Source organism: Otolemur garnettii, unplaced genomic scaffold (assembly GCF_000181295.1).
Source record: "Otolemur garnettii isolate 467f Iridium unplaced genomic scaffold, OtoGar3 scaffold00004, whole genome shotgun sequence".
NCBI classification, from domain to species: Eukaryota; Metazoa; Chordata; class Mammalia; order Primates; family Galagidae; genus Otolemur; species Otolemur garnettii.
Window position 1 is genome coordinate 34992250 of NW_003852399.1, and position 22726 is coordinate 35014975.

At 37.6% G+C, this 22726-nt stretch overlaps 1 protein-coding gene across 1 annotated transcript in view; it reads right to left on the reverse strand.

Annotated features, from left to right (window-relative positions):
* Window positions 1-22726, reverse strand: part of NECAB1 (N-terminal EF-hand calcium binding protein 1) — a 142158-nt gene that overhangs the window by 78214 nt on the left and 41218 nt on the right. Inside the window, exon 4 of the mRNA XM_003782494.3 lies at window positions 8962-8987. Coding sequence (XP_003782542.1) covers window positions 8962-8987 — 26 coding nt within the window. The remainder of the gene's footprint in view (window positions 1-8961; window positions 8988-22726) is intronic.

The window sequence follows — 22726 nt, forward strand, 5'->3', positions numbered from 1 at the left end:
GTCTAGCACTTTTTTTAGTTGCTAGGAATAAATATTACAAGGAGGTCATAATTAAAATGAAAAGTATGGAGTATGAACTGATCCTAAACTAGTAAGTTGAAATATAATAGATATAAATGCAAAATCTCATATTTACTTATAGAAAGCTGTCCGTATCTATAATGAGAGCCATCTAGCCTGACAGAAATTAAGACATTGAGAAGACCTAGAACCTTCAGATACTAAAACATCCACAGTCACCATCCCCAGTCCTCGGAACTCATCTTTGGATGAACTGTGGTTTATTCATCTTTCATCAGTGTGCCATACATACTTGCAGAATTAAATGGAAATGATAAATATAATCACATGTAAGTCACTTGAGATCACTATGCAACACTTTAGTGTATTTGATGGAAACTGCCTGGATTATTTATTTAATACTCCAGATGGACTTATTTGTTGACATTGATATTGATAACAGATGGAAAGTACCACTGACTGATTAGTCAATGTGCAGAATTCTTGTGGAAGGAAAAAAAACACTGGTGAGCAATAAATCAGTTCCGAATCATGGTTGTCAAAATATAGTCTGTGTGCACACTGATTAAAAACAAATGACAGATTTTTAACAAAGCAAAATGCATCCCTTAGCAACAGCATGGTATAAATCATCTCTTTTAAAGATTCCTCAGGAAGAATTATTTGGAAGATAAATACAAAGTAGATACTCCTTAAATACCTCCTTCAAAATAACATTGTAATTCTTGGTTACGACGTTGACTTTCTGATATCAGTTGACAAAGATTTCTGACCTTTTCTGCACAACTTTTTGTAATAAAGTCCCTCTGAAAAAAGCCTAAGTGGCTACAGAATATCCATACATTATGAAAACAATATCATAATTGAGTTCATAGTAAGACAAGCAAAAAGTGTAGTGACAAATTCTAAAAAGTGAAGTTTCTTTATTTTATTTTAAAACCGACATGTAGTATATACAAAGCCTCAAGAAGGATTGGTAACAGGGCTTAAAATTCAAGTAGACAGAAACATATGAGGCAAAAATAAAAGAAATTTGGTGCTAAAAAATTAATCAAACAAACAAAACCAAGAGGTAAAGCCACCGCTCAAATAAAGCCACCGCTTTATTCATAAATGAGACATTTGGCTTCATTAGTGAAAGTTCCTAGAGAAACTGTAAACTGTCTTTTTCTCCTCTCAGTGGGACCTATCCCTGCTCTTCTTCTTAAAGAAGAAAACAATCACTAGATAGCAAAGAAGATAAGTGAGAAAAGAGAGAATTACAACCAAGCCCTGGAGAGGAACGTAAGTTGGACATCTAAGTGTAAGGGTTATTTTGAGGTAGTGCAGCTCAGTGTCACCATAGCTTTTATAATTTACTCACTGAGACTTGTGTGTCAGGTAGTCAAGGCAAGTGCACTCAAATACACTGAAAGGGGGAAGTTGGGTGGGAGAGCCAGAGACAGCTAACATCAATAAAAGGAAGTAATTTCCCTCTACATGGTGCTGTGTGTTCATTTAAATTTTACTCATTCCATGAACTGTCGTACATTTATTTAGTGCCTTTTATGTGCCAGCTGCTACAGTCAGAGCTTGGAATATAAACACAAAGCCTCCATCTGTAAGCAGGTGTGGAAGACAAACATTCCAACACACAACTGTAGTACATGTGATCATTGTTTAAGACAACAGTTCCAAAGCCTGAGTACAAGGTGCTATACAAATACAGGTCAAAGAACACCCAAGTCTGCCTGGGTGAGTCAGAGAGAATTTCACCAAGGAGACTCACAAGCTGTTCAGTTAACAGATAGCTAGTTAACCTACTGGACCATCAGAGGGAAGGCATGGAAACGAGTGGTAACTTACCATGTCTGTAGGAATTTGTGTAGTTTAGCATTGCTAGGTCATAAAGGATAGCACAGAAAAATATTTGAGGATGGGAGGCAGCAAGGAAGTAAAATGCAAAAAATCAGTGGTGAAAGAGGAAGCTGTATGGATTAGAAACATTTCTTGCCAGGTGCACTGACTTTCATTCTCAAGTCTAGGTCATGTTTCTGACCATCTGCATCAGAATCCTCTAGTGCCTCCCTATTCGCAGAGTGGTTTGCGGAGCAGCGGTATCAGCTTCATGTGGGAAGTGGTTAGAACATCTCAGGCCCAACTCAGGTCTGCCAAATCACAACCTGCATTTATTTAGATCCTCAGGTGATTTATAGACACATTTGTCTATAAACTTGAGAAGCACTGCACAGCATACTTGTTAAAAATAAAGATTATTGAGGTCTCATCTGCTAAACCAGAATCTGTGTTTCCTGGAAGATTATGATAAACATTAAATGTGACACCACTTTTGCCAGTAGGAAGCCACCAAACAGTGACATCCTAAAATTTGCCTCTAGAAATTTTACCCTGGATGTACCATGATATGGGAATGTTTGTGAGACCGTCAGCAGAGGCAAGGGAGGAACCAATTTCCTGGAGTGATTTCATCACAGAATAAGGACCATGGGCCATGCCATAATCATAAAGTGAAAGGAGGACGGAAATCTAGAATTTCATCTACATGCCCCAACATGTGACAAGGCCAGTGATGTGCCAAGTGGCTGAGCTTGGACTCACATTTTATTCCTGTTATTGTGAGTCACATGTCTCATTGTAATCACAATGCCAGTGTGAGTAGGAAAAATGTGTTTTATCCTTAAATCACGTCATTCGATAGAAGGAATAATTCAGAACAAGTATTAGTTCCTTGCAATGCTTGTCCTTTGGTAACTAAAGTAATTTCCTAGAAAAGAGATCTACTTTTATTGAAACCCACATGTGGGTTCCACGGACTTGAGCAAAATGGCGATGTGTTATACTTATGGAAATATGTGAGAACTAATCTTCATCAGTTTAAGTGAAGAATCTTTGAAAAGTAAAGAGTCTAGACATTGGCTATAATGAAAGTACTACGAATTAAAGTTATCTGTCGAAAAGCAAATTTTCTCATGGACATGCAAGGTAACGTCTTATTTAATAAAATGCTAATGATATGTTAGTTTCTTTCTTCCCTATTGTACTTAATCAGTGGTGTTCTATCATCAATATTATTTTGTTTTATTTTTATATTCTTCACCTTAATCCTCCAAGTTGTTATATTTTCAGATCTGGCCTAAGAATTCTAAATCAGAACCAGAGGACTCAGAGGTGCCACAAAAGTCTCCTTGGGAACTGGTCTCATAAAAAATTCTAATGAGTTTACATGAGTCTCTCAGAATGAACTTTATCTAAATGTCTCAAGCAACAGACCAGATAGGAAAGAAAATAACTGAGATGAAAAAGAGGGTTACCCCTCATCTTATGAATAAGGGGGTAAGTTAGAAATCTAGAAATATGGGTTATTTTGAGGGGGTACCCATCAGTGTCACTCAACTGTTTTCAATTCAATCACTGAGTGACATGAGCCAGGTATCCATTGCTCTACAAGCCTGGAAGAGGGCATAGAGGTTACTGATTTTCTAGCACTCAGATGTGCTGGCCCAGGCCTCTCTGTACTGCACAGGCTCAGGCAATGCCAGCTGTCCAGAGTGCCTAAGGTATGGCTGCTAAAAGAAACCTGGGTGTGAAGCTAATAAGCCTTTATTTGAGGACTTTCTTGTACTCTCAATTTTTATCCATTGTGTTTACAGACTTTACATAACTTATAAAATACAGCAGTACCTCTGTAAGTTGACCATCCAAGGGACTGCAACAAATAGGTCAACATACAGAGATGGTCCACATAAGGAATTAGGCCTACTATACTGATATGTACCTAGACTTTGCTTTCTAGTATAGCTTTTATTAATGTCTTACAAAATCATACCTAATCAAAACACAGTAAAATCATATATGCAATATCATACAAAATCAACACATTTACTGATTTCTAAAGGTTTAATCCTTCTTTCTGAAAAAGAAATCAATCTCGGGCTATTTCTTATTTTTATTACAAACATAAGTGGAGAAAGCACTCTTGATGCTGGCTACTCCACTCGGCACACCTGGGCATTTTTCCACAGTAAGTGATTTTAACTGCATTATAAAATGTCTGACATCCTCTTCCTCTGGGGTCTCTACAATTTCTGTGTCATCCTCACTCACTTCTTTTACTTTATCAGCTGCTTCAAACACTTTTACACTCATCTGTACTTCAGTCAATATTGCTTGAAAAATTGCTTTTGGGTCAGGTTCATTACAGGTTGCCACCTCATCATCCACTGCAATCTACTCCTTCAAATTCTGCCATGGGAGATGGACTGTCTGATGGGGCCAAACCATCATACTCTTGGGGTGTGACAAATCCAACTTTCTTGAAATACTTCTCTATCATTTCTGGCTGAACTTTATTCTAAGCAGAATGATTTAGAGGAGAGCATCCAGAGGTAACTCACTCAATGGATGAAGTTGCTTGTGTTTTAGTAGTGACCCACCGCAGGAGCTGAGCTTGGTAATGCATTTTAAATGTTTCAATGATGCATTGATAAAGAGGATAGATTTTTGAGGTCATATTTGGAGGTGGATATTTCAGTGTCACATCTGTGAGAGATTCACTTGCAGGTGGCCAGGACAGCTGTCTACTGCCAGTAGAACAGACCATTTCTTTTTCTCTGTCAATACCCCTTACCCACTCAAGTGGGGCACCAGTCATCCATGCACATTTGTTTAATCTCCAAATTATGGGGCGATCTTCAGGTTTCAGGTTCTTGAATGTGTATGTCTTTGCTGATTTACCTATCACCAAGGACTTTAGTTTCTCTCTGGTGGAACGAGTGTAAAACAGAACTGTAAAACATTCTTTGGAAAGTTTTCTGCTCTTACATTTCTTACCCTTCATGGTGAGGCTCCTGTCAAGTAAAGTTTTTCAACTCTTTCATGAAAAAGAGTCTGCATTCATCAGCATTACCAATGCCATCACCTTTGAAGCCTTTGCCAAAGTCCGGGAATGTGTTGCTGAGCTCTTCCACAACTTCTACTGGAACTTCATTGGATTCACCACACAAGACTTTCTGGAGGATCTTATGTTGCTGTTTAAATTTCTCTAACCAACCTCTTGATGCTTGAAAATCTTCCACTCTGAATTCCTGTGTGAATTTTTCAGCAACTTCTTGAATCTTCGGCCCAGAGAATCAGGCATTAACTGTCCTCATTTATTTGAGCTTAACATGGCATCATTGACTTCACTGGGGAAAGTTTTCCTCCTTTTCTGCTGCAGGTTTCTACTTTCCTTACCGTGTTCCCCCAAGAATGCATGTTTATGTTTTTGGATGTTGCTAAGTATCAAAATATTCTGTCATCTTTCTTTGGCTGCTGCTTTCCAGAATATATAGAAGATCATCCTTTTCCTTCAATGTCAGCTTTTCAAATTCTTTCCTTTGGGTCATACAGGTCTCAATGAACTGTAAAATGCGTTGGTAATTGTAGGATGTACCTAATTCAGACCAGTCCTCCATGTTGAAAAGATCTTCCGTGACATGTGATAAACAATAGGACATGCCTAATCCAACCCATGCTAATAATAAAACATGAAAAGAGCTTACACTAAATAAAAAAGAATACAACTAAGGGGCAAAGCCCACATAGCGTGGACTAAACTGCTCAAGTTACAGAGGGAAAATTAATAATTTGTATTATAGTTCAAGTGGTCAAGATACAACTTACAGAGGTGGCCATTATATACAGGTCAGTCTTCCACTAAATACATATGGTTACATGAAAATTAGATGAACTCATATAGGTGGTCAGTGTAGAGTGGTGGTCAACTGTGGAGGTTCTACTGTGGTTTAATATTTGGTAACCCAACTAGATGAGAAACTACACTATTAAATATATTCAACTTTGCTCACAGAGCTTTCTTACAAATATGCTTTTAGATCAAGTACCCTTGCTACATGAACTTTCATTAGAATTATGCTTCAACCATCTATAAATATCTCAAAATTCTTACCTACCAAGTTCAAGATTTGCAAAACAGTTCAGTAAAAATGAGTAAGGTTATGAAAACAGTCAAACCAGATAAGGTCAGGAAGGTAATAATTATGCTCCTGATCACTTTGAATCGAAGTTAAATATGGCAGAATTACAAAACCTAAGCTTTAGTGCTAGTGTTCAAACATAATTGCCTAATTAAAATTGAGTCACATATTGACTGAGAGTGATAAGATATGGCCAAAAGTTTCATTTAGGAAAGCCTTCACTGTTACATGCGAAGAATGAATAATATTGGCACTCTTATATACTGCTGGTGGAGGTGTTTGGGAAAAAAAAACCTTGACCAAAGAATTACACTTTTAGGAATGTACCATACAGGACTATTTGAATAAGAGTGCAGAGAAAATATATATATATGAGAATATTTACTTTGATGCTGTTTGTTCCAGGGAAAAGCTGGAAACAACCTAAAAACACATTAAAGACTTCATTGAAAAAATTAAGGTAAATGGGACATTATATATGCTGCCTTTTTAATAAAATGAGGTAGAACAAATATGCAGCTGCACTGACCATATACTCTCAACTATTTAGAAAACCCCACAGATATATCTATCTAGCTATCTCTCTCTATATATACATATCAATGTCAATATATGCATAAAAATGTCTAGAAGGAGAAGTTCCAAGCAGTTAACAGCAGAGCTCAGTATCAGGGGAAGAGAAGGAGGGAGAGAGACTTGACATTTCAGCTGATACTCCTACGTAATTCTGTATTGTTAAATTTTTAAAAATACTATCTATGAATCAATTTTATAACATTTTAAATAGATTTTTAATTCTAGGTCCATATGTAGTAAACTGATGCATTAAGTAAGAGTAACAGAATGAACGTTTAGATATCTGCGACTTCTAATTAGCTTTTAGGAAAGAGCACATGAAATCTACTTTCCATTCCAATCAAGATCTGGGCCCCTCCCACACACGGGGAATGTGTGGGGGCCTGAATCGACACATTTCACTTGCTAGCACTGAAGCATTTGGCTTTGATTAGAACCCAACTTAAATATTTACTTCATATTCACAAAATAATGAGAAATGAAACTGCACTCCTGAGATTAAAATGCATATTCTGGAACAGAAAGGAGGAGGATTATAACACATGATTGGAGTTATAATCGGTGAATTTAAAAAATACAGAACAATTATGTTGAAGTAAAGCCCCATATGCTAGTTCCCTAACTAAAACTGTGGGGTGGGGGGAATCATAATCAAACCTTTTAATGAAATACAAGATAGGTACCTAATCAAGTTCCCTTATTATAGAAGAGAGACACATTCAAAAACTAATTATGTTTTTGTAGAGAAGTAGGAGAACAGATATTATCATACTTTAAAATTTTAAGTATTTTTATGGGAAGATAGAAGATAATACACCATTCCTTAATGACGACAGATAGCGACTCTTTATTTGCTGTATTGCCTAAGTGTTTTTATCATAAACCCTCCATCGACTGTGCCTACCTGGGAAAGTTAAGTGGAAAACAAAACAAAACAAAATTATCTGAATGATTTGCAGAATGATTTCTCTGGCCTGATATATGAGTAGAAACTATCGAGATAATCTTCTCAATTCTCTACTTCATCTCTCTGTGACACTAGCAGGGATTGTGTGCATGGCTTGACCTTTATGTTGGTGGTTGCTATTCATCTTAAAGCCTTGTGGCAATGCTCCATATGGGCCCTTCAGGACACTCAGCGTAATACTAGTTGTGTAGAAGGGGCCACCACTGGAGTATGTCCAAAAGCACAGAAAGATTTTTCCCTATTTTTCTCTGCTGGTGAAAAAAAACATGACTGACTTTGGTACTTAAGTACCTTGCTTCTGCATAAACACATCCAGCTTTTTAGTTGGGTTTTTCTCCCCGAACCTGGAATGGCCACTACACAGGGACAGGAGGCCTGGAGTTTTGTGCCCCCATTGGAAAAGCTGAAAGCTCATGGCTGGTGATTATACTCATTCAGAGTTACTGCTTTGAAACCCTGTGTTCTGATATTTTGTCTGGCATGACATCCCTTGGTGTTGCTCTACCACTTTGCTGAGATGGAAGATGAACCACTTTTCAATGCCATCAAAGGGCTTTATTGATGGTTTTAGTCAATTCTAAAACTGTAAGAATTAGAAGATGTTCAGAAAGTGTTTGTAGTTTTCAGCTAGGAGTTCTAGAGAAACTACCTCCAGCCGTGAAAAATGTTTGGGGCAGCATAGACAATAAGATCAAACTTGGACAAAGGTATTACCTTAAACATTTATCTTAAAACATAAAACTTAATACCTTCTAGTACGGAGAGAAATATAGCTGTTTCAAATTGCATGGTTTTATAACTGTCCATAATTTTTTCATAAAAATAATAAATTTCATGAATTTTATCTTCCCATAGTCCTAATGTTTGATTAGGAGTTGATTTAACAAGAGTTGATTTAACAAAGATGAAGAAAACAAATGAAAAGGCAATTAAATCAGCCATTGGTACAGATTTATCTCTCTCCATTGAATCACTTGTTTTGCAAGTGACATTTAAATCTCCAGAATGGCTCAGGCAGGTATAAGACAAAGTTATTTTTACATTTGGAGGAGATAGCTCTGCATAACAGTAACAAAAGGCTTTGCACAATATATTGTAAAGAGAATAATGAAGTTGTATTAAACACCAATTTAAACATATATTCAAACTAGTGCAGAAATTGCTCATGTGAAACTAATGTACTGGTTGTGCTAACAATTCTCCTTCTGTGAAGAAATTAACTAGGCCTAACTTGTGCTGGAGTGAAACACATGCTTGAGCAAAATTCATGGTTAAAGATAAATCTTTTGCGATTTATCTTTTACTTTATTCCAGAACTCCTAATCTATACCATTCATTGTAAGATATACAGAAATATATCAGATAATATTCTTTTTCCTTCTAAAATAAGAAATGAGTTTGATTGGTCTTAAAGAAACTTACCACATAGTTCTTCTGTGTCAAGGTTGCTGAAAAGATGAAAGAAAGAAAGTATTATTACCTTGGTGATAGTGTTCATTTAAGCTTTTTAATAGTTAAATATAGTTAATTGCCAGTATATATTATTATATTAATAGATGGTATGTATTAATAGTTTGGATACTTCTCTTACAGATCTAACGTTTAAATAGTCATACATCATTAATGATTATGTCAGATTCTGTTTTTGAACAAATAACTACTGAGATTTGTACTTTCCTCTGGAACAGAATAATAATGCATATTGATAAAGAATACAAACTCTAGAGCTAGCATGACTGAGTTCCAATCCTAACTCTACAATTTGCCTTCTATGTGACCCTGGGTACTTTGGATCTCTGGGGCCTAGTTCCTTTGCCCTGAGATGAGGGATAATAAGAAAAATAATTTCTGCTTCATAGGAATGTGGCATGATTAAAATGAGTTGATACTTACAGGCACTTAAAAGAGTAACTGACATAAAGTTAGCCCTTAATACCTGTTAGCTATCATGACTTCTGACGTCTAGGGCTGCTAGAATTTCCCTGCCTAAATTCAATATTATGGGTAAGTTCGACTCATCCTTATTTTAGATGATTTCTAAAACAAAATAAAGAGTTACATTAGTTGTAAACAATAGAAAGCCATCTGTCAGTTTGGACCTGGCATTAGATTTTGCAACAAGCTTCGTTTTGACATTTCTAGAATAACATTGACACAACATGCACAATTCAACACCATTCATTTACAGTCCCTCAGGGGCAGATGAAGTCGTGTTGACTTTATTCTTCTGTATCAGGCACGCTGAAGTTCTAATGAATCAAATTCCTTCTGAGAAATATGTTTACTGCTCAGGAAAAGAGAGACTATTTGGGATATGCAGTCTGATTTCTGTTGGGAATTCAGAATCTTTCTAATAACCCCTTTTATACGTCAGCTCTCAATTCTAGGAAACTACATATACATATACATATAATCTTGTGTTCAGGTTAACATCCTTGTTATTTCTGGGAAATGTTTCTCTGCAGATTTAGCTATCTCTACCATTTCAGCCCATTATAAATAAGAACAATGGATGTGGCTTTCTTACTAAAAACAAATGACAATTCTAAACTCCCTTTTTGCTTCCCCTGATTATATTCAGGTTTATTTTTAGCTACCTTTTCTTCAAAACTAAAAGTTCCATACCGTGGCTCTTACAGGAATCCGTAAAGCTCAACTTCTTGCTTATATTTTACTGAGATTCCTGTCTGAATATTACTGGTGCAAGAAAACCTTTTTTTTCAGTTGGTGAAAGAGTTTGCTAAGCACTGCCGAACTCCTTCATTGCCCAAAAGAGTTAATTTTTGGCAAACAAAGATGATTACAACAGTCTTCGAGGCAAGGAGAATCTGACTCAAAAAGCAACATGCTCGGTTATTCTGATGGGAGTAGCGTAGTGCGGCACATGCTGGGTTATCGGCAGATTAGCAGATTGACTAAGTAACAAATATGCTCAGCCATCATTCTGTGCTTCCTGTCACAAGGTAATACAATGAATTCTCAATTCATAAAGATAATCTGAGCAGAATATCTTTCCATTATATCAGAATAAATGTGTTGACCTAGTACTGGCACACTGAACAAAACAGCATTAATGACAATCAACAGAAGCAATATTGGGAAACTAGAAGAATGTTGAAGTACCTGATCTTGCAAATACTTCTGAACTGTACATAATTCCATTGACTATATTTGCTATTGGCCATGCAAGAGCCAGGTTAACAGAGGTACAAGGTAGATTGTGGGAAAGACTATGACTTAGAATTAAATGTGTCCCCTGTAGTAGATCAGATGCTACAGATACCAACTAAGCTGAGTTGAGCTCTATGAGGAATGTGGTGACCTAACAGATGTGGCCAAAGGAATATCAGGAACAGAAGCTATTCAGATATTCCATCAGGGAAGGGCCAATTGTTGTTGTCACCAGAGTCCTGAGCCTATAGCCAAACACTGGGGCTGGCACAAACACAGGCCTTGCTTCTTGAGAACAGGGATCTTAATGAGTTATTGTGTGAGGGGCTTGAGCCATGAAATGAGCCAAGAAAACCAGAACCAGGGTAGAGGTGGAGATTGGTTCTTAGTATCAAATAAGTACTCCATTGTCAGAATCAAGATCATATGCAATGCCAGGCTGTCAATGTGACATGATGTCGAGTCCTAGAATATACGTGTACATTGATAAAATCTCAAACTCCACTGATGACTAATTCTTAGAAACTAGAGTGGTTCAGAGCCTACATGGCCCTAAGTAAATAGACATGAGGGCACAGAGGCACAGAGACTTACATCTGGCAGCATTAGGGTTGAACTGTGCACTACAGATTCAACAGCGACCATCACACACTCCTCTGTGAGGAGGGTCTACAGAAGGAAACCATTATACAGGAGGTCCTGTAAGCAAGAATCTGAGCCTCTCTAATATTGAGGCAAATTAGGGTCAGACTATTTTCGCACATAAACACAATGTCTCACATGTTAGAGACAAAACAGAATTGGAGAAATACATCATCGTATTTTTCTCAAGCTGCTGGAGGGCACTTCTTTCCTTTCCTTTTACTCTGGTTGTCTTCCTTCTTATGCCTTCCGCCTCCTCCTGGGTCCCCTCCTGTTGGATTTGTTCATTCTGCTCATTTTTTCTTCCATTATTCTGTAACAGTTCCCCATTGTTGGGGAACTTGTCGTTAACTGTATGTTTCTCATGGGGTGTTAATCAGAGAAAGCTGCTAAGTTCAACTGAGTTTCAATGCTTCAGTTTTAATTTTCAGAGTTTATTTCTAAGAAATGTGACTTGTATCAGAAATATCAGCACTGTGTGGAATAAAAATTGAGTTCTACTTCTGGTTCTGCTGTGAATAAATTGCCTCCGTTGTCTAATCTCTTAAAATAATTGAATTTTAGAAAAGCTCAGTTTTAACTGAAAAAAAGAGCTCTGTGATTCTAGATCTTAAGGACTTAGCAAATAATGTCAAGAAAGTATTAAATGTATTAATACTCTCTCATCTTGTTATCTACTACTTAATGAAATTTCTGTATAAAGTGGTCTGTCTTGGCATCATCAAAAATGGTTTTCCTAACAAAAGGCTTCCACAAAATGGGTGGGCCTAAGAATTAAGCCTCAAAAAACTCACACACATATTTTTATAAATATAAAAAAGTATCAGAAAATGGTCCAAATTTAAGGAAGTTTGATTTGACTAGCAATGTCAAATCTTTTCAAAAACTGAAAAGAATTCAAAGAAATAAAAAGGTTACTTTAGAGAGTGGGAAAAATGATGGGTTTGGGGGTATGTTTATACCTTTCTTTTTATGCAATGAAAAATTGTTATGCATAATTCTAAATCTGGTATGCCTTAAAAAATACCTGATCTTTCTTTCTACTGATCTTTCTAAAACTCAATTCTGTGGGCTTATTTCAAACATCAGATTTCCTTTTAGAATTTAATCTTTGTCATCAAACAGACACTGTAAGAAAACGTATTCCAGAAAATTGTTCAATATAATGGAGAAACATAACGTTGGTATTGAGAAATGAATTCTCTTTTCCTCCTCCCTTAAAATCAGTATTGTATTTTTACCTAAAGCCATTCAATTGTTGGAGACAGACTCGTAGGGACAATAAATTTTTTCTAAAATTTATATACACTGATGTGATGATAAAGGGAAAAGGTTGCAAAAATTAAGCACTATATTAAACATTTTATATATAATAAAAATTAAGCATTATTTTAAGTTAAAAAAAATACAAAATCTTGGGCAGCGCCTATAGCTTAAAGGAGTAGAGCGCTGGCCCCATATAGCGGAAGTGGTGGGTTCAAACCCAGCCCTGGTCAAAAACTGAAAAAAAAAAAAAAATACAAAATCTTAATTATAAGTGAAAGAGGAAGGAGGGTTATTGTGGAGAATCAAACTCAGGTATGTTTGAAGGAGCTTATTATGAATAACACAAGATGTTTCTCTCACCCCTAGCACTTAAGAAATTCCTAGGGTGTTAGAAGTTCTTTGCCAGGAGCCAGGAACAAAGACCAAATATGTATTTCTATTATCTTACAATACGTATCACAGGGAATTTAATGATAACAATGGAAACAAAGAGACTTGAGCCCCACTAAGAAGATACAGACAAAGTAAAACCCTAGCTTTCCCATTGCCTAATCTAGTACTTTTTCCTCCCAGCTGTCCCATAAAGCAAACTTCCGGATTGATGTGGTGTCCCGGTCTCACGGGTTACATCAGTTACATGATAATCATCTGTATTTATGACACATGATGCTTTATGTGATCCATCTTCCTCTTCTCTCCAAGGTTTGCTGTTTGCTTCAGACCACCGTTTTCCTGGCCCTCTCTGACATCATACCAGATCTCTTCAAGCTCAAATCTTCTCCCATTCTTCATTTAATTTTACTAATTCTTTTTTTTTTTTTTTTTTTTTTTTTTTGCAGTTTTTGGCTGGGGCCAGGTTTGAACCTGCCACCTCCGGAATATGGGGCCGGCGCCCTACTCCTTGAGCCACAGGCGCCGCCCAATTTTACTGATTCTTTACACAATATGCTAATGGGAAAATGTGCTGCTTCACACACTAAGCTATCTTTAAGTTATTGAAGTGAATATCAAGGGATATTGCTATCAAGAGAGCTAACTTTCTTCTCTTTCAGAGCGACTTCATTACTCATATTGAAACATTTCTGCACTCAGGAAAATGGGCCTTACAAATCAGACAAGCAATTATCTTTTCCTATCCCTCCTTATTTACTTTCCTTTTGTAGCTCTAATTTCTCTTTTGCACATCTCCATTTTCATCGTCTCTTCTCTGTTCCTTGCTGGCAGCTAGAAGAAGTAATTTAAATGATTTGAAGTTTCCTGGCTGACACCTAGAAGTTTAAATGATTTGAAGCTAATTGGCAACTACTGTGTTTGACAGGTTATACTGAATTATTCTTTCCCCTAACCATCTCTGGCATATTAAATTAATGCTAGACCATAGGCCCTTCTCTTTTTGCTTTAGAGAGTCCAAGTACAAAAGCAGACAATTGTATTACAAAAGTGGAAATTATAAATAAATGTAATGAACAACTATGGCTATTATGTGAATAGTTATATTAGAAAGAAATAACATTAGACATTTTAAAAATTAGTTTCTTCAATTTTCTGCCATGACAATACCAAAACTGAAAAATAACAATTGAAATTATTCTCTTATTTTAAGCTATAGACAGTGGGGCATATAGAAAGTACTCAATCATAATGGCTGAATAAATGAGTAGAATATAGCAAGAACTAAAAAAAAATAAAAACTTGATTTTTTTGGTTGATGCTATCTCATTACTGAAACTTAAAACTAAATTTCCTATCTTAAATCTTTTGCTATAAAAGCCTGAAGACCATTCATAGCTAGAGTTTTATAGTAAGAAAACTTTACAATCCTTACTAGGGTGGTTTTGCTGGGTTTATAGAACTATTGTAGTTCCATCTAACTAGAGATCAAGCAGAGTTCATAGATTCAGTCTGTTATGACATAATTGCTGCAGTTTCCATTCTGATGACAATAAATGTCTTATTATTTTTTATATCTTGAATTATCAAAAACAAGTTTAAGCACACTCACAGTGAAATAATTGCTCCTACAATTTCAATGTTAAATCCAAAGCTATTTTTTAAATAATAACAAGTCTAGGAAAGCATCCGATCTATTAGTGGCCCAAGTGATAACTCATATCCCCAAAGGAGACCTATAAAACATAAGTTGAAAAAATTGGTGAAGAGTTGTTCCAGTTCTGAAAGGTTAACTTATGTAACTCACTTTAAAATCAAACAGCATCCTAGCTATGTTCAGTGTTACATTAAAGCTGGCATGAAGGTAATTAGGTATCATTTTGTGATAATTAAGGATACAGCACTTTTTGTTCACTTAGCCCAGCTTGTTCTCTTCTTCACAGAATTTAGGATGTACCAGGTGGCACTTCACAACAGAAAACCCCATGGTCTCCTGGAAACTCAAAAGAAGATGTAAGCATTACTTTGCCCGCTTTCAAGAATCACTCAGAGAAAATCTGCTTCAGAAATTAAGAGCAAAGATGACACTTAAGGAAGAAAAATCATCCCGCCATTTGGAGCAAAAACCATTGCTCACTTTGGAAAATTTTTTCCAGAACTAGGGATCTTTGATTTTATGTAAAGATAAATGCAAGCCTCGAGGAAAAAAGATTTTAAAAATCAAGTTTAATAAAAGCAGTTATATTTCACATGTTTTCCTAGTGACAAATATTACCTGAAAGCTGTGTAGCTTCGCTTAAATCTATAGGGCTGTACCTTGTGGTTTTAGAAATCTTTTCAATTAATGGAACCTATTATCTTTTGTATAAAATACAACAATCAATTAAACAATGAAAGCTGAGTCAAGGCTTGCGTTCAAGAGGCCTTTTTTAAAGAAGCCTGACAATAAACATCTACAAAAATAAAGATGTACGTATGAAATAGCATATTGAAAAGTTCTAATTAATTCAAGTCAAAATAAATATATACATTTTATAATTATAGATGGTAGGTATTTACCCCACTGCATCTGCCAGCATCTTCTGTTACTGATGAGGCTCCTACACTCGTGATAAAGCACTAAGAAGGCAGACCACAGACAAGAAGGGTGTCAGAGTTAGTTGTATGTGTCAACTGATATGGCCACAGTGCCCAGATTTGTGATAAAACATTATTCTGGTTGTTTCCATGAGAGTATTTTGGATGAGATTCACCTGTAAATCAGTGGACTACAGAGAAAGCAGATTGCCTTTTGTTCCCACTAGAACAAGAGACGGACCTCTCTCCAGCAGGAGGACATTTTCCTGCAGGTGGCCTTTGAACTGAATCATTGACTCTTCCTGGTTCTCCAACCTGAAGGCCCACCTTGCAAATTTTAAACTTGACAGCTTCTAGAATTGTGTTAGCTGATCTCTTAAAACAAATCTCTTTTCATACAGGTATACATCCCATTTGTTCTCTTTCTCTGGAGAACTCTCATACGAGGGGTCAAACCACCAATCCTACCTATTCTTCTATTTAGATAAAAATTACCTAGAGCAAAAGGGGAAAAGAGAGAAAGAGAAATGAAGGGCTTAGATTCAGGCACATCCCTGAGAAGACGGCACCTGTCCTGTCCTCCCCTGCAGGCCGAGTCTATAAGGTAGAAATGGTGGTAGAGGTGGGGTTGTTGGTGCGAGAGGCCTACAGAAGTTTAGACAGGGAGAGAGAAAGCCTGTGCTTGCCTCCATCAGCATAACAAGGAGCAGGAGACACCTCTGTGTGGATCGTCTGGCTGGAAGAACCAGAATACCTGTAGTGGACACTGGGTTGGGAACACTATAGGAGCCCTCCTGATGTGAGAGCAGCAGACACATCACAGAGAGCTGGCAGACTTGAAAAGGGCTAAAGGAGGATGCACAGAGACCCAACTCAACTATTGGCGCAAAGGTCAGGTGGGGATGAAGACACTGCTCAGATGCACCGTGGAGAGCTGAGCACGGAGCGGGAGAGATGTGGCTCCTCTCTTACTACTGTGTGCTAGGTGACGCCCAGACTCTACACAGTCCCCAGGTATGGTGGAATGTGACACTGAGTTGTCTGAGACTAAATTTCCACCACCCAGAAGAATGAAAGCTCAAAATGGAAATTAGGTTAAGTGACAGGGAAAAAGTTACATTGCCTTTTCTACACACCTGCATTTCATGGTCTGTTACACTTGTAAGTAAGCAGGCGGTGTGTAACGGAGGGAAGAAGGGGGGTTTAAGAGACATAAGTTCCAGCCCAGGGTCAGTCATAATTTGGAGAAATCCTTTAGATTCTTTGAATTCAGTTTCCTCAGATGTAAAATAGAGATGTTAGACTAGCAGCTCCTGGCCAGAGGCAAGCATATTTCTTTTTCTTGACATGCACTGCCCATGATATAAGTGTATAAAAGCAAGCATTCAGCTCAGGAGGAAATGCTGTTGTCCAAATGATGCTAGATTTTGCATTTGCAAGATTTCCAGCTCACAGCCATGCACAATGGATAGATATTTAAGTGAAATGAAGCAAATCCCAGGGTTCCATGTTGAAATGGTCCTTGAGGTCTTGTCACCTAGGTATGTCCCACCGTTCAGGTTGGTGAGCAGGTCATAATCAGTTCTCTGTAATAACAGATAATGGGGCCAATGAAAATTCATCAAATTCAAATTTCTGCTACATGCTAAGCACTATTAAAGAAATTCTATTCGTGACTCTGCATATCATCGGTGCTTCAGAACTGAAAAAAAAAAGCAAGCTAGAAGAATTCCTCTTTCTGTTAGGGCAGGTAGTTATCTATAACCCTCTAGACAAGAACAAAGAAAGGGACCAATAATTATACATCTAATCCACTAAAGGAATGAGGACAGAAAAGGGACAGAATAGTGGGATAAACTTCACATGTTTCTATCCCTATCTGCCACATTCTAAGACAACTTTTCTAGAACTTATTCTCACATAGCATTTGTACTGTCTACAAAGGCCACAGGAACTTGATGTTCTCAGGTCCATCAGGAAAGACAACAAAGGAAAAGTCCTTGGCCATCCAGAGGGCAGCATTGTCTTGGCAAGCTGTAGTATTACAGAAAATGTCCTACACTGGAAAATTCTCTGAGTGGGGGCAAAAAGCTCTACTGGCACACAGTGCAGGACTAGACAGCCCAGGATTTCATCTGAAGAGCACGGAGCTCTCGCAGACATGCTGTTCCAGCAGACAGCCCACACAAAGCAAACAGCTAACAGCAACCAATAAGCCCACCCACACAACCAGGCCCTCGAGAGCTTGCCCACGACGTTCCTCTGCAGGCAGCTCAGTCCTCCCTCCTACCTAGCGCTTGTCCTTAAGGAATGAGAAACAATGGAAAAATTCAAAAAAGAGACAACCTCACAGCTCTGTGTTAGGTATACAGATATGTACTGGGTACAACTTCAAGCCCAAGGACAAAAGTAGGCCTGTGAGTTTGGAGGTGGATGAATGTTTTGGAGGCTCCCTGTGGCTCCCTCGGAACTGCATGTGCCCCAGATTATTAAGGCATCCAAATGACTTCTCAGGCCTGAGCTGCCTCCCTATACCATCTCTTTGAGAGTCCCTGCCAGAATTCAGATCTATTTCCCTTCATTCTCAGAGCTGCCACCTGCCTGTTATCTATTAAAAGGGTTCTTTTCACTCAAAACTGAAACCTGTATGTTTAGGAACCCCTTTCCTTGCTGTCCTTGAAAATAAGTCCCTAGGCCATTGGAAGGCAGAGTGTCAAAGCAGTTCTTATCTTATGTGACATCTAGGAGCTTAGGTGGTCTCCAGTATTCTATTTTTAATGCAGCTCTGTTTTCAAAGAAACCCCATTTTACTAGACACATTTACTATTGTACCCTGAACACGTAATGAGGCATAAAAAAGAATTCCTTTCAACGGGAGGGAGCACAAATTCCTAAGGCTCCTCAGAAAGGGAGATGTTAATCTTGACACAAGCTGGGTCATTTCCATGCACTACTTTCCAATGACTCCTACTTCAATGACTTGGCCATTTTTTAATAGTCTGATCACTAACATTTGGTTCTTCCTTGGCAGCACTTCTTGAAATACTAGATTTCTATTGATTGGTGATACCTGTGCCCCCACCACAAATACCATCCACACTCCCCCATGGAAGAGTCAGGATAGTAAGAACTAAGTGAACAGTCTGACTTCAGAGCCACCGGCACAATTTTCCCCCTGTTCTGAACCCAGTAGGCAGCAGTGAGTGATGGATTTGTGTGGCTCGTGGTTCCATACTCCTAAGTACTACTACTAATCCAAGTCAAACAAACTTCACATATTTATGTAGCACTTGCCTTGGCTGGCAGACTAAACTGCTTCTTAAAATTTGCTCATAAGCTTTCATGATTTTCCTGCCAGAAAATATTATTAGCTCCACTTAATATTCAGAGATAGTAAAGCATTTAAAAATCTGCTTGGCCACAGCCTTCAGAAAAAGAATGAAGATTACTATTCTGCCAGACTCCAAGGCAGAGTACAAAGGTGGATTTAATGGGAGTCTATCTGGAGTAGTGGTTAAGAGCGGCCTGTCAAACCCTAACCCTTCCCCTCTGTGCGACTTTGGGAAAATGACTCAGTCTTACTGTGGTTCAGTTCCCTCATGTGCAATGGGGTCAATCACAGGTTTGTTGTAAAGATCAAATAAATTAATGAATGGAAAGTGCTGAGATCTGGTACATGGTAAATGACCCATAAATGTTAATCATGATTATTGCTTGGCAGCTTTGGGATAATTACTATTCAAAAGCTTTCCAGATCAGAAAGATTTAAGCCAACTCAGAAAGATTAAAATACAGAGCCCTCAAAATGATGGGCCCGATAACATCTCTTTTCAATCACAGCTGCAGCAGCCTCTTAAGTGGGCTTCCTGTCTCCAGACTTGTCACCTCCCACCAACTCTTCACTTTGGGGAGATTCGTCTTCCTAAAACATGGACCTAATCCAATCCCTTCCTCAAGAGCTCTGCACTCAGACCTAAGGGTAGAAATCTAAACACCACGCTAGTTCCCAAGGTCCTCCACAGTCACAGCCCCTGCCAGCCCTCCTAGTCTCTCTTGCCATCCATCCGCCCTTGAACTCCTTACTCCTGGCAAGCTCTGTGTCTTCCGGTTCCTCCAACCCACCACTCTCTCGCTTATAGGTTTCCACATAAGCTTTGCCTTTGGCAAAAACTTCTCTTACCTCTCTCCCCACCACTCCTCAATAATCCTCAGGACACAGCTTTAAAGTCACTTCTTCCAAGAAGCCGTGGCTAACCCTTTGGATGAGGTTAGTACACCCACCCCCAAACCACTGTATTTGTCTATCATAATTAATTTATTGCTTCTCTACTTTCTCTGCTAAACTATAAATCCCTTCTTTACCACTTTATTAAAAACACTCAGTAACTGTTGACAGAACGGCAAACTCAGTTTGCATGGGCAAAACAGAATTGACCTCACAGGATGAGTTAGACCTGGGTTAACCTCAGAGTTCATATTTCATAGCTTCCTCTCTCCCTAATCTCCTGGATCCTCTCCCCTAGAGTTCTCAAGAAACTTCACTGACCTTTTGTGGTGGCCTATTACAATATTTAAACTGGTTTTGCAATAGCAGGGTTAATATAAAATGATTTGTGAAAGGCTGATTGAGTGACTTGATTCAGAAGTTAAGAGCGAAGAATGAGCAGTGGTTCTTTGCTGGTTTTGGTGCATACATCAGAAGTCTGACATAATGTATCAATCATTCCCCTCCCAGTTCCTTCAAAACAAAAATGTACAATATCTATAACATTTTATGTTTAATTTTAAATGAAATTTCCAGGGAGGGATTTTGCTCAGGTTAAGGAATCTGGTACCAAAGACTTTATGTAACAAATCAAGGACAGGAATTTTCAGTGTAGTGTGTAACAGTGAAAGGGAGATTTCTGTCATGGGTTTTGAAATCTACTTTACAGGAGGTCTTAGAATATCATCGTATTGTTTTGTTATAACACTGCTGAGAAAAAAAAAAAGAATTGATGCTTGGCCTGTGGCCCCTGTCTGCAAGGAACTTGCTTATGCTCCTGTGTCCCTGTGGGTTTTCTCTGAGCACTTGGTTTCCTCCCACAGCCCAGAGCTCTGTACCCTAGGAGAGTTGGCATGTCTACCTTGTCACGGTTGGAACGAGTGTGGGTGTGTACGAGTGCACCCTGAGATGTTACAGCGTCCTGTCCAGGCCCCATTTTTGCCTTGCACCCCAAGATGCTCTTTGTCACCCTGAACAGGAATAACTGGATAAATAAATATCTTACTTGTTTTCAGTAATCTTTCTTAAATGAATGTCTTTGGCTGTTTAATATTAGAAGTGTTTGGGGTCTTTCTTTAGAGCACTGGTAACGTTTTGACAAGAAATTAGCCTATGAGAAAAACTAGTTTCCTTCTAAGACATTTCATTTAAAAGTCTCAGTTTGCACGAACCTATTGATGAAATGAAGACTCACTGTACTTTCTTCCCCCTTAGAGAATAGTTTCAATTAAATACAACGAGGACAATAATTTTTCATACCTTTAACAAAAATAAATAAATAAATAGACCCTGATTTTTTCCACTGGAATATATCTCTCCAAATATACTCTATTTTAAAGACACAATTTCAATGCGTTTTCATGAGCTAGCCAGGACAGAGACACAGGTAAGTCAGAAATAAACAATTCAAAGTTTCAAATTTACACAGTTCGGAGTGTGATGAAATCTCTTACTGTCCCACTCAGTCCTGCCCAGGACTTGAGTTATACCTTTGTCTAATTTATGGCTCATGCACATACTCCCTACCCATTGGTCACTTAGTAGCCATCTGATTTACCAAATTGAAAAGAACAAACATAGTCTCTATAGGGTTCTGTAGTATCTGGAATTTGAGGCCTCCCCTGAAGGTCCTGGACCATATCCTTTCTGAGTAAGGGAGCAAATGTAATGGGATGCTATTTCCCCTGTGTATATTATTTAGATGGTTGACCTTTAGCCAAAAGTGAGGCAGGTGACCTCCCCAAGATTAGCACATTACCCAGTCATCTCTGGCATGTTAGAACTATTTTTTAAAGTTATTGCCTCATTAATAACTTTCATACAACCTAATTTTCATTAAAAGAAAGGTTTTTTCACATTTAACACTTTTGTGTGAAAGTGGTACTATAAATGTATTAAAGTGCATTTTATCAATAAGAATTAACTATTATAAAGATCCCAGGATAAAGAGAGGGAAGGAGATGTAAATATTAATGGGCATGAGTGCTTTTCACGCTCCTCATTAATCACAAGTATGAGATGCCTCTACTTTAGCAAAAAATCAGCCCTCCATGAGATACTTAAAAAACAATTTACTATCCATCAGTATGTCAGCTTCCCATAGATACAAAGTATTATAATATTTATTCATTTATGCATAATACATGGCACATGGTATCCACTGTAGATGACTAATAAATACTAAGTGAATAGATAAGTGCATAATCAGAGAATACATGACTAATTTTTGGAAGCTACAAACTCAAGTGGAATAATGGTTGTGAAGTTTGAACATCTGAAGTTTCACTTAGATACTATTCACAATTTAAACAAAATAAAGATGGTAAGTAAAGAAAGAAACTCTTTGTGCCAGTCTCAACTCAGAATTTATTAATTTCAACCTCATGGATGGTAGTGAGGATAGTGGACAATGGAGGAAAAATTAGTTATGCTAGAGATCAAAAAAGTATGGTCCATTGTAGGTAGATTTCTAATTACTCTGAATCATTGTTTTTAATCTAGAGTGGATTAAAAAAAGATTTCCAGAAACACTTAAAAATAAAACTAAACCATTAAACCCATTAGTGAGTGAGACAGGAATAATCATGGTCAGCTGACACACACACCTTGCTTTGTCTTCGTATCACTAAAAGCTTTTTCTATTTAGCCTATTTATTCTAAGAAACCTTTTAAGATCAGAGTGGAGAATATAATATTCTATGTAGCAAGAGTATCTTTTGAAACAATGAAAATGTTTTTTACATATGAATGAAGATTTGTTAATTGGAAAAAAAGAAATACCTTATTTGAATATATTTTGTATCTGTTGAATATAAAAATAATCCATAATTATATCTAAAATTATATTTCGTGGCCTTTAATTTATAGGCACGGAGT